The sequence below is a fragment of the Rhincodon typus genome, chromosome 4 (assembly GCF_021869965.1).
Source record: "Rhincodon typus isolate 14 chromosome 4, sRhiTyp1.1, whole genome shotgun sequence".
Lineage (NCBI taxonomy): Eukaryota > Metazoa > Chordata > Chondrichthyes > Orectolobiformes > Rhincodontidae > Rhincodon > Rhincodon typus.
The window spans coordinates 2,031,256-2,043,888 of NC_063335.1; the positions used below are offsets into that span (position 1 = coordinate 2,031,256).

The window sequence follows — 12,633 nt, forward strand, 5'->3', positions numbered from 1 at the left end:
GAGAATGCAGCAGAATATACATAGATTGGAGAGTTGGGTGGAGAAATGGCAGATGGAGTTCAATCCAGGCAAATGCAAGGTGATGCATTTTGGAAGATCCAATTTAAGAGCGAACTATGCGGTAAATGGAAAAGCCCTGGGGAAAATTGATGCACAGAGAGATCTGGGTGTTCAGGTCCATTGTACCCTGAAGGTGGCAATGCAGGTCGATAGAGTGGTCAAGAAGGCATACGGCATGCTTTCATTCATTGGATGGGGTATTGAGTACAAGAGTTGGCAGGTCATGTTACAGTTGTATAGAACTTTGGTTCGACCACATTTGGAATACTGCGTACAGTTCTGGTCGCCACATTACCAAAAGGATATGGATGCTTTGGAGAGGGTGCAGAGGAGGTTCACCAGGATGTTGCCTGGCATGGAGGGCGCTAGCTATGAAGAGAGGTTGAGTAGATTAGGATTATTTACATTAGAAAAACGGAGGTTGAGGGGGGACCTGATTAAGGTCTACAAAATCATGAGAGGTATAGACAGGGTGGATAACAAGAAGCTTTTTCCCAGAGTGGAGGACTCAGTTACTAGGGGTCACGATTTCAAGGTGAGAGGGGAAAAGTTTAAGGGAGATATGCGTGGCAAGTTCTTTACGCAGAGGGTGGTGGGTGCCTGGAATGCGTTGCCAGCAGAGGTGGTAGAGGCGGGCACGATAGCGTCATTTAGTATGTATCTTGACAGATACATGAATGGGCAGGGAGCAGAGGGATACAGATCCTTGGAAAATAGGCGAGAGATTTAGATAGAGGATCTGGATCGGCGCAGGCTTGGAGGGCCGAAGGTCCTGTTCCTGTGCTGTAATTTTCTTTATTCTTTGTTCTTTGTTCTAAATATATTTTATTCACTGTGATAAGTTGACTAAGAAATGTCTCTTTAAATAACTTGCAATTCTACAGCACCTTTAACATGGTGAAATGTCTCAAATGCTCAACAGAAGGATTATGAAAAGAAATCTGATCCCATCCCTATGACTCTTAAACAGGTCACCAAAAGAAGTAGGTTTGAAATATGACATAAACAGAAAGGTCGAAGTAGGGAATTCCAGCATGGAATGACAGCATTGCCTTTATTGGAAGAATGGAAGATAATCTAATTGAAACATAAAAAGTTTTTACAGGGCTTAACAGGTAGCTGCAAGAAGCATGTTTTCCCTGATAGGAACAGTGTGTGAGGTATCTAGAACCAGAAAATATCGTCTCAGAATAAGGGACAAACGATTTACAACTGAGCCAAGGAGGGATTCCTTCACTCAGAGGATGCCAAATCTTTGGAATTCTCTACCCAGAGTCCTGTACATGCTCAGTAATTGAACATTTTTAAGACAGAGATCAATAGTTTTCTAGATTTAATGACATCAGGCTCCTTATAGGTGTATAAGGACATATAGGTATAGTGCAGAAAATGACATTGACGTAGAAGATTCATCTCATAGATGAATGATGGAGCAGCCAGAGGATCCTTTGCTTATTTATTTCAATGTTCCTATGTTAGTCACAGCTGGCATATTAGAAATCTGCAACAGATTTTCTTGTGCTAAAATGATTTGATTTTATGGAGATTAATGTCCCAATTCCTTGCCAGGACAATCATTTTTGGATCATCTTAAAAGGTCACCTAATGGAACTTAGAGTAGGCTACTTTCAGGGAACAGTACTTGGAATCCAATGTTTTATAGACTAAAATAAATGGCTTTTCTGCTGTGAATAGTTTAAAGGTTTTAAATTGCTATTGGTTGTCTATTAATTTTCAACATTATCAATCATTACTAACATAGTTCTCACCTTTTGACTCTGGCAGGGTTGGGAGGAATGTGTGGATGCAGCAGTTACTCATTTACTGAGGACCTGTCTGTCAAAAAGCTCCAGGGACCAGACGCTGAGCTTGACAAGCCAACTGAGTATGCCGAAAGATACCAACAGATTAAAAAAACATATTACCCTACTGTGTGACAGACTAAGCAAAGGAGGTCGGTTGTCTTTAACTACAGATAGTGCACAGCAGGCAGCTACAATCTCAGGTAAACTTGACAGTGAAGTAGAGCAGTGTTCATCAACTGCTAACCTATAATGAGAGCTATTGTTTTATGTTGTCATGTAATTCACTCTCAAAGTCACAGTAGTAGACAGTAAATGTTTGGAGTGTAAACACAAGTTCTTATCTATCCCATTATAAGTCACATTGTGTCCAACGAATAATGGGTTTACACAAAGCAAACTGCGTAAAAGATAACACACTTTTGTTTGCAAGGACAGAGTTGGGGAATTGCTGTTACAGTGAAAGATAAGCAGCCACAAAATTGAAAAGCTACATATTGCAGAAAGGATTGCTTCATGTTGACCCAGCGGTTTGTTGGTTATTTTGACATTTGCAACCATTTTACAATCTTCAGTTTCCTTTATTCACTCAATGAAATACTTATTTTACCTTACAAAAATGAACAGCCAGACTTTATACTTAAAGCATTCAATGAGCTCTTTGAAGGGTAATTGTTTTTATTAAACATTGTAATATCCATTATATCATAATCTTTAAGGTGCTGTGTCAAACAGAGAGGTTTGTTTCATCTAACCCACAGGTTGCCAGTGCTACCTGACTGAAGCTTGTGAAAATGTGCTTGTTTTGTGTTTTAGACAAAATGAATGAGTTTTACCTCTTAAATTCAAGAGTTTCAGGCTAACCAAAAGACGGAGAGAAAGATTTGGTTTTATATTTTTTCTTTGTTTCTTCCTTGTTTGTAAGTGTTTCATTTTTTCTGCAGTTTGTTCAGATACACGCAGTGAGATTAATTCTATTTTCAGTGCTGTTTAGCTAGTACTGCGTTATGTTAAGTGTTTTCTTACTCATTTCAGTAGCTGTCACATTGCCTGTCTATATTGCAGTTCTTTTCACTCACTGTTCTTGGGCAGCATTATTTCATTTGTTGGTCACTGACCACATGTGGTTAATTACAAATCCAGAAATGGCAAATGGCGTTTCTGATGACTAAATAAAAAATGAGTAACATTGGTTATGTGATCGCAATATTCATTGTGACAGCGCGTGTAAGGCATGTGAACTAACTGATTTATGTAAAATGATGAAAGGGAAATAAAAAGGGGCGAGTGTTTTTCTTATTCATAGTTCTTTATTTCCTTCCTTACCAAATAGTTAAGTAAATATAATCATTTGCCAATATTGTCAAGAAGGTGTTTTCTTTTGAAAGCAATTTATGTGGCTAAAACAGTATCACCACACTGATGACAAGTCAGTGATTTCTACTGGACAACACTATTCTAGACATGTGAATAGAAGTGGGAAACCACTATTTTCTACTGCTGGAGATTGCTTCCAAGACTCAGTTTTAAAGCAGTACTAAATTAAAGATGCTACAAATGCTGGTTGTTGTGAGCATCATGTGATGCAGGATTGGAGGGTTGCACAGACCACATAAGGCAAGGGATACCGAATTCATCAGACACTCAGTTGGGTTTCTGCGACAATCTAGCAACTTCTGTAGCTACTTTTGTGGTCTCGCAAATTAACATTCTCAGAAGTTGCTGTTCTGAGAATTTTCATTCATGACTACTGAGGTGCAAGTACAGTGCCATAACTACTTTAATACTGTACCTGGTTATAAATCCCTTTTAAAACGAATCATTGAGTAAGAAACTCTAATTGTGTACTGTGAGCAGTTTTAGTAATTTTATTTAAGATATTATTTTATTGGAGGCGGTTCAAGAAGGTTAACTAGAATGATGTCCGGTATGGAGGGATTGTCTCATCAACAAAGACTAAACAGATTGGGACTGTACTCACTGGAATTCAGAAGAATGAGAGGTGATCTCATTGAAATATGTAGGATACTTAGGGCGCTTGACAAGGTAAACAGTGAGAGGATGTCTCCCCTCATGGTAGAGACTAGGACCAGAGGACATATCTCCGAATAAAGGTCTGCTAATTTAAGACTGAGATAAGGAGGAATTTTTCTCTCAGAAGATTGCAAGTATTTGTAAGTCCTTGCCACAGAAAGGTGTGGGGTGGGTTCCTTGTCTATATTTAAGACTGACATAGATAGAGACTTGAACAGCTGGGGAATCAAGAGTTACAGGAAAAAAGCAGGAAAGTGGATGTAGGAAATGCCTGATCAGCTATGATATGGTGAATGCCGGAGCAGGCTTGAGGGGCTGAATAGTCTACTTCTGTTCCAATTTCCTGTAGTCTTATGGTGTGCCAGGTGTTAGTGGTTTGCACTGGTTTGCGATGAGGGAGATGGAGTTCGGACTGTCCCTCTAAATCTGCAAGCCGGCAAAGAGAGTTATTGTAGTTATTATCAAGATCCATCTTATATTTTAACAGCGTCAGCAGAAGGCTTCTCCTAGCCTAGTGATGAGGCAGCTGCCAACAGCTTGGCGTGGAGGTCTCAGCTTGGCATGGCGGTCTCCTGGCGTGGAGGTCTTGTCCCTGTGTGACAGTTTTGTCCCAACATGGAGGCCTTGTCCCAGCGTGGAGGCCTTGTCCCAGCATGGAAACCTTGTCCCAGCATGGAAGTCTTGTCCCTGTGTGGAGATCATCGTCGACGTTGGCTTCCGGCCCATTATTCCAGCGGCCTAGCATGGTGGTCTTCTTCAGTGGAGACTTTCGACCCAATATTCCATCGGCCCGCATGGAATTCTCATCAAGAAATGGCGGTCTCAACTCAGCTATGTGTTCTGAGTATTCCATTTTTCCTTAATTGGCTTTCCCTAGCAAGGGGCTGTTAATGAAACTATGATGAACTTTGTCTTAATTTTACTTTCTTTATTATTTTATTATTAATTATGACTTCTGTCATTAACATAGGCGACTTGGAAAGGCAACTTATAAAACTTTTCACTGTATTTTTCATGTAAAAGTACACATGACAATAAATTTCTATTTTGTTTCTATTCTATTCTAGTGCCAACATTGTGTGCTGTTACTGATAACATCTATTTAAATATCTGTTAACATCTAGAGTACCTGGAGCTGAACTTTCATGGCCTATTGGTGATTGATTTTGAGGGGGGTGCAACCAACTAAGAGTACAATGCTGTGGGACAGCTCCCAGTGCGCTCCTGCCACCAGAGACCTTGGTCACATGGGTCACTTTTGGAACTCACTGACATTAGGGCATTTGATAGGACTAGAGGGCATCGCCTCAAAATAAAGGGAAGCAGATATAGGACTGAGGTCAGGAGGAACTTCTTCACCCAAAGGGTTGTGAATCTGTGGAATTCCCTGCCCAGTGAAGCGGTTGAAGCTACCTCACTGAATGTTTTTAAGCCAAGGCAAGATAAATTTTTGAACAGCAAAGGAATTAAGGGTTATGGTGAGTGGGCGGGTAAGTGGAGCTGAGTCTCAAAGATCAGCCATGATCTTATTAAATGGCGGGGCAGGCTCGAGGGGCCAGATGGCCTACTCCTGCTCCTAGTTCTTATGTTCTTATGTTCTTATTTTCTGACACCCTTCCCTGGATGTATCCTCCCTGTGGTAGGCTGAGGGAAAGCATTAGAGAGTTCAAAGAGGAGAACATGACCAAGAAAGGCAGCACCTTTGGACCCAAAATTCTGCCGGGCGGGCTTTCTCCTCCAATCCCAATGGCCTACTGCTTCTCCAGCTCTGACTAATTAATTTCATCTTACATATTGAGGCATCTTCAAGGACCCTACCTACTTCAATAATGCCTGTCTCTCAAAGTGGGGCTCACAAGCCTCTGGAGGTCCTCTGATTAAAACACTTCCAGAAGGTTAGCCTTTGTCTGATTTCTCTTCAAATGCTCTACAAATTGACCTGCTGTAGTCAGGTATCTGAGGAAACTATTTGAAAAGACAATTAGCGTGTATTAATTTTGGTGACAACAATGTATTGTACCTCTAACCACGAGGGAAATATGACAGGAATTGTAAAGCAAATATTAATAGAAGTTGTATTTGAAGTTGAAAGAAAATTGCAGTTTAAAACAAAGGGCCAGCATTGTTCTCTTCTTTTATGAACCTGGGAATAAGAATAGGCCATTCAATTTCTTGACCTTATCCCACCATTCAATTAGATCATGGCTGATCAATACATCAGCGCTATTTGCCTCCATTTTCCTTGATGTTGTCATCCAACAGGAATGTTGGTCCTTATTTCAAGAGTGTTAGAGTAGCTGTATAAGAGTAGGGAAATATTGCTGCAACTGTACAAGGTGAGACTACATCTGGAGTAGTGTGAGTAATTTTGGTCCCCTTATTTAAGGAAAGATATCATTTCATTGGAGGCAATTCAGAGAAAGTTCACTAGGTATGGAGAAAAGGTTACACAATTGGGGACTCTACTTATTGGAGTTTAGAAGAATGAGAGGTGATCTCATTGAAACATATAGGATTCTTAAGGGGCTTGATAGGGTAAATGCTGAGAGGATGTTTCCCTTCATGGGAGAGTCTCAGGCCAGAGGGTACAGTCTCATAATAAAGGGGAACCAATTTATGACTGTGATGAGGAGAAATTTCTTTCCTCAGAAGTTTGAATCTTTGGAACTCCTTGTCACAGATAGCTGCGCAGGCAGAGCTTGTGTGTATATTTAAGGCTGAGAAAGATTCTTGATCAGTAGGAGAATCAGGGATAATAGAGAAAGGGCAGGAAACTGGACATGACAAGCATCATGGTCCTATTGAATGGCCGAGCAGGCTCGAGGGGCCAAATGGTCTCCTGCTGTTCCTATTTCTAATGGCTTTATGGTCTGACATAAATCTCCTGATCTTGGTCAGGAATTTTAATTTGACACCCCCTGCCAGCCTTGCTTAAGTCATCTTTCAATGTTCTAAACTTGAACCAGAAGCGAAATTTATGCCACGTGTCCTTACAATTTAATTCTTTGTTCCTTGGTTTGTTCAGATATGTTAACAATCTTTTTTTTATGTTCTTTGATGAGGTGAGGGTATCATTGGGAAGTTGCTAATTGCCCTTGAAGTTGAGTAGCTCGCTAGGTCATTTACGAGAGCAGTTAAGAGTCAACCACAGTGCTATGGACCTGCTGTTGAAGGTAGGCCAGAATGGGTAAAGATGGCAGATTTCCTTACCTAAAGGACATTAGTGAACCAGATAGGTTTTTGTAAAATTTGATGATAGCTGTCTTGGCAAGCGCTACTAAGATTGGCTTTATAATCCAGATTTTTCACTGAATTTAAATTCCATCAGCTGACATAGTGGGATTTGGATCATATCTCTAAAGTGTTAGCCTGGGCATTTTTAATTGTAATCCAGTAATGGGTTACCACTGTGCCACTGTTTTATCACAGCGTTTGAGCAATACTGATGATTGTGCTCACCTAAAGTGTCAGCAAAATGTATATGTAGTTTCAGGTATTGGCATGTAAAGGATTTGTAGCACTGCAATGTGTTTACAATAAAGTGAATGATGTTACTTTATTTTTATGTTTTGTTACATTGAGTTCCTGTACATGCAGTCTATTGACTGGCAATGATGATATCATGACCAAGTTTTAAGATTCATGTTTCCTTACAGGGAGTATTCTTGGAACCAGTTTAAAACTCTAGAGTTCATGTATGCACATACTGCCACTACAAAGTTTAACCAGATTTATTACAATGTTGAAAAAATACTTGCATTAGATGAATATGTTGGTATGATAGCCAATGTCTCTAATAATTGTTTACATAAAACGTGAAAATGACCAGTGCTTCCTACCAAAGGGGGATCAGTTAACAAAGAGTCCAGCTCCTGAAATCTATCCAGTGATCGCAGCTGGAAAGTGCATGTTAGTTGGTTCTAGATAAGTATGGTTAGAAAATGGAACTTTCTACCGTATTAAGTAGATGTGGTGAATAATATAGATGCTCTTAATGGGAATCTGGCAAGGACATAAAGGACAAAGGAAAAGTAGGTTTTTGATGAGGTTAGCTGAAGTAAAGAAAAGCATTTATGTAGTATCTTTCATTATCTTAGAATGTCCAAAAGTGGTTTTTGTAGTATAGTCCCTGTTGTGTTGTTACGTGCAATTCAGGTTGTGTGGAATCTAAATACTGACATAGACCTGTTGGAACCAAAGACATGTTTTGTTCTGTAAATTCTATGTGCGAACTTTGCCTATGATCATCTTCCATACCAACAAAATAACTGCCAGAAAATGCACAGCTACCAACTTGCCAGTGCACCCACACAATTAGATTTTGATCTGGAAGTTTGCCGGTAGGGGGTCCTGCTGAGCCTATTTCTGTAGCTTGGGTATGAATCAGATCTGTTTCTAACTTTCCCCACCCTCTCCATCCCTCAGTAACGTTTCTAGATCCCAGAATTGGGTGAACTCCGATGCTGATCTCAGGTCCGGCAGTGAGAAAGGGGTTTCCAATGTAGGGAAAGGGAGTGTGTCAGTTCTGGTGACAGTGGAGGGGTTCAGGCTGACACTGGTGGTGTCAAGTCTTGTGGTTTGTGGGAGGTAGAATCATGTTAAGTTGGGAAGTGTATGGTGTCAGGGGAGATGTAGTTAGGAAGATTGAGTAGTGAATTGAGGATGAGTTTAATGGTTATCCAGGAGCTAGACTAGGTTTTAATCTTCTTTTGACTATATGGGTACCTTTTAGTTTAACTGAAGTGGAACTCTCCAAATTCTTCACTTTCAGTGGATTCTTTCAGAGGTTTCCAAACACATGGGAATTAATATTTGATTTCCCTGACACATTCCATGAAGTCAGCTTTGTCTTGGCATTCTGATGGTCCTGACTCGCAAATCCAGTATACACTGTTCCAATCCCCATATCAGCATCAAAATAGCTGGGCAAATATGTTTCAAATTATGGACTGAATGGACAGTAGTCATCTACTTGATATAGTGCAAACTTCGTTGCATATCTGTTTTATTGAAGACTTTAAAGAATGGCTATACGGCCACCAAATACCCACTTAAGGTGGACAGTATCACTCAAACTAAAATATTGTTTTAATTTGATTACTAAATGTAACAATCAAATCTCTTTCAGTGTGTCTTGGATCTTGCTGGTGCATTCAACATTGATGATTTGGAGAACCTATAACATTCATTATGACCAGTCCTTCAGTACTCCATGAGATATGACCATTTCTAATTTGTCAACTAATCAATGTGATCTCTAATTTCTAATCTGTTGATCGACTTTAGTAGGCTCCAGTTTGCTGTTCATGCTATATTCCAACCTGAGTCATTCCAACAGGTGGAGGGAATAGTAGAGATGGAGTTGGAGAGGTGTCAGAAAAGAACTGTGACCAATGATATAAAATATGAATATCTGTGTGTTAAAAAGGAGATCCTAAAAATCTGTGGAAATGTTGGGGTGGAGAATGAATAAACCAAGTGCAAAATAGACAAGTTTTCTTAAAGAAGAAAGGCAACTTTTGAACTGAATATTGTAGCTACTATTTCTTGATTTTTGAATTAAACACAAAATTAGACTGTTGCAGTATTGCTTTCTGCCATTTTAAAGAACAAAACATTTCTCCAGTTCCACTGTCCTTAAAACTGCAATCCCACTTGCAGGTAGTTATAAAAATGATCCTTAAACCAAAACAAAAAAACTTCAGGTTTTTCAATCTTGTATAACCTGATTGCCATCTCGCTTAACCAGTGTTTAGGAAACCATGAATGCAGACACCGGAACCATTCTAATCTTCACAGTCACAGCTTTACCTTCTTTCATTTTCCCATAAATGTCACTGCAATGGAAGCTTAATTGCAACTCTTCAGTAATAAACTCATTCAGATTAATTAGACTTTGAATAAGTCATACTGTCCATAATCAGTATATGATATTTCTTTCATCCTGTGCCTTCAGGTGACTTGCCTCCATCGTTCAGCTCTAAGCTTCAGTTCCAGTCCTTTTTACTACTGTAATTGCCATATTTATTTTCTGCTTTCCATACCACACAAAATTCATTTTCACCTTTGCTTAATTTCCTGTTGGTTATCTGCAAAGTCCACCTTTTCTAGTGGAAGCATTCCATTGTGCTTACTCAATTTATATGATGCTTCCAGTTTTAGATTTTAAAGTAATTTTTGTTGTGTTACACAGGGATTTAAGTGTTGCCTGCATCTACAAGATTTCAGAGGGTCAGTTTCATACTCATTGCATTAAATTTTATGCTATTTTATTTAACGTTTGATATAAAAGTTCTTTCTATCATCAGTGCTTTGAGGAGTTGAAATCTGCTTAATTAGCTAGATCTCTGGTTTTACTTCAATGGAACCTACAATTAGGCAACCTTTCCCAGCATCAGTCATTCATGACAGCTCTTTCTGTGATTTGTAATTGTCAAGAATTGCATGAATTTTGTGCCGGACTTCAGCAAAAGCATGACACAACTATCTCTTTGTTGCAGAAACAATGATGCTTTCATATCAGCACTGAGAAACCTAGAAAATAGGAAATAGGAACACGAATAGACCAAATGGCCCATCAAGCCTGCTTTGCTATTTTACAAGATCATGGCTGATCTTGGACTTCAATTTCACCTTCCTGCCCACTCACCATATCGCTTGACCAAAAGCCTGTCAATCCCAGCTTTCAATGTATTTAATAAAAGAACATCAACGATCTTCTAGCGTATCATGAGAATTCCATAGGTTCACAACCCTTTGAGTGAAGTAATTTCAGTTCTAAATGATTGGCCCCTTATCCTAACATTATACCCCTCATGTTTTAGCTTTCCTGATAAGAGGAAATAAGCTGTCAGCATCTACCCAGTCAAACCTTTTGGATCTCTGTACGACACAATGAGGTCACCCTTCGTTCTTCTAAATGCCAAAAAATATAGGCTTAATTTGCTCAGCCCTTTATTTTATGGACCATATTGGTGAATTAGAAGTCCAATAGGGCGCTGGAACAGTAAGAAGTCAGTCATTTACAAGATCATTCTATGAAAAATGACCAGTCTATCTAGGGTTTCCCTGTTGTCTTTTGTTGCTAAGAATTTCGTGGGCCTCCAACATTTGCTTTCAGAATTTACCACATAACTATCCAATGATTTGATTTCCTGTCCAAAGTCAGTTCCATGGCTCACCTGTGACCTTTAGACATTGCTTAAGGGAACACAAGCTCCAGAAAGCTGTGACTTGTCTCTTTTACACCAATCCAGTAGCACCAATGTACCTCTGATGCAAGTATTATTAGACATATCAAGGATCTTTGAGAGATTTCCCAAAGGGCTGTTTTACTAATGTGTTTTTTATAAAAATCAGTCCTTTTTCCTGTTCTTATCCAGCAGGATTAAGGTACTCCTTCTCTTGCTGTGTTACCCAACCTGCATCAACAGCAAAATCTAAGGGATTCAACCAAATTAACTAAGCAAAAGAGATATTAGGAGGGGCTTTAATGAGATGACAAAGGTGGTTAGTGTTAGGAAAGGAATTGCATGTCTGAAAGAGGATATGAAGATGGGGGAGTGTAAAGCCATGGATAAATTTCAACACAATGAAGAAAATGATACATTTGAGACATCAAGGAGCCAGGAACCCATGTTGATAGGTGTCGATTAGCAAGGTTTGTAGGGGAGGAGGATTTTATGTAAAATAGGATAAGGACAACACCTGGAAACTCAAGTGATGTGGCACTGGTTGAAGAGGAAAATTATGTGCAAGTTAATTTGAAGGGATATAAAAGATTCCACAGTGCTATTCAAGAAAGAGTCAAATTCTGGGATGCTGGTAACTATTGATCCTTCAACCAACATCACTAAAACAGATTGGTTACTAAACCATTCCTGTTTGTGGGATCATAGAACATAGAACAGTAAAGCACAGTACAGGCCCTTCAGCCCATGATGTTGTGCCTACTATTATCCTACTAAGATAAAACTACCCTGCATACCCTACATTTTACTATCCTCCATGTGCCTCTCCAAGAGTCGCTTAAAAGTCTCTAAAGTATCTGACTCCACTACCACTGCCGGCAGCGCATTCCACACACCCACCCATCTTGCTGTGTGCAAATTTGCCACACTTCTACCTTGCTACAGTGATTGTATGTCAACACAGAAGTAGAGATAATCTACAGAGTAGATGTTACTGTTAATCCAAATCAAAACCAAAATGATAAAGTTTCAGAATGAAAATGAGGTTAGCGGGTGCTAGAAACTCTGGGTCATTGTCAGCTTTTGCTCTGAAGCAAGAGAAAATGGGCATTTTAATTAACATCCTGAAAATTAAAGTCCACTTCTGAGCAGCTCCCACAGCAAAACACATCCCCCTGTTCATTAAGTTCAACTGTGAGGTCCTTAAAATGTGGATAATTTTCCATATCTGACTCCCTCTGATTGAAGGCAAATGTAGACTACAACATTTGTCATTGCTTCCAATGTACTACCCCAACTTTCAGCTGACTGAGGAAAAGTATATTTGAGGACCAGAATTTCAAATCCATGGCTAAGGGGCATGGTTTACCAAGCAGCAATGATTTCTGTGCTCCTAAATACTTCACAATCTATCTACCAAGCCCTTCAAGCACTACCTGCTCTGCATGTGGCAGAGACTGCAGATCACTTATTGGGCCGATCAGCTGTCTTAGAACTTATTGAATCAGTGCAGAAGTAAATCATCCTTGATACCAAGAGACTGCTTA

At 39.6% G+C, this 12,633-nt stretch overlaps 1 protein-coding gene across 1 annotated transcript in view; it reads left to right on the forward strand.

Annotated features, from left to right (window-relative positions):
* The window catches only part of bbs9 (Bardet-Biedl syndrome 9), a 492,952-nt gene that overhangs the window by 286,938 nt on the left and 193,381 nt on the right, over positions 1-12,633 (forward strand). Inside the window, exon 17 of the mRNA XM_048595604.1 lies at positions 1,846-2,065. Within this exon, the coding sequence (XP_048451561.1) occupies positions 1,846-2,065 (220 nt within the window). The remainder of the gene's footprint in view (positions 1-1,845; positions 2,066-12,633) is intronic.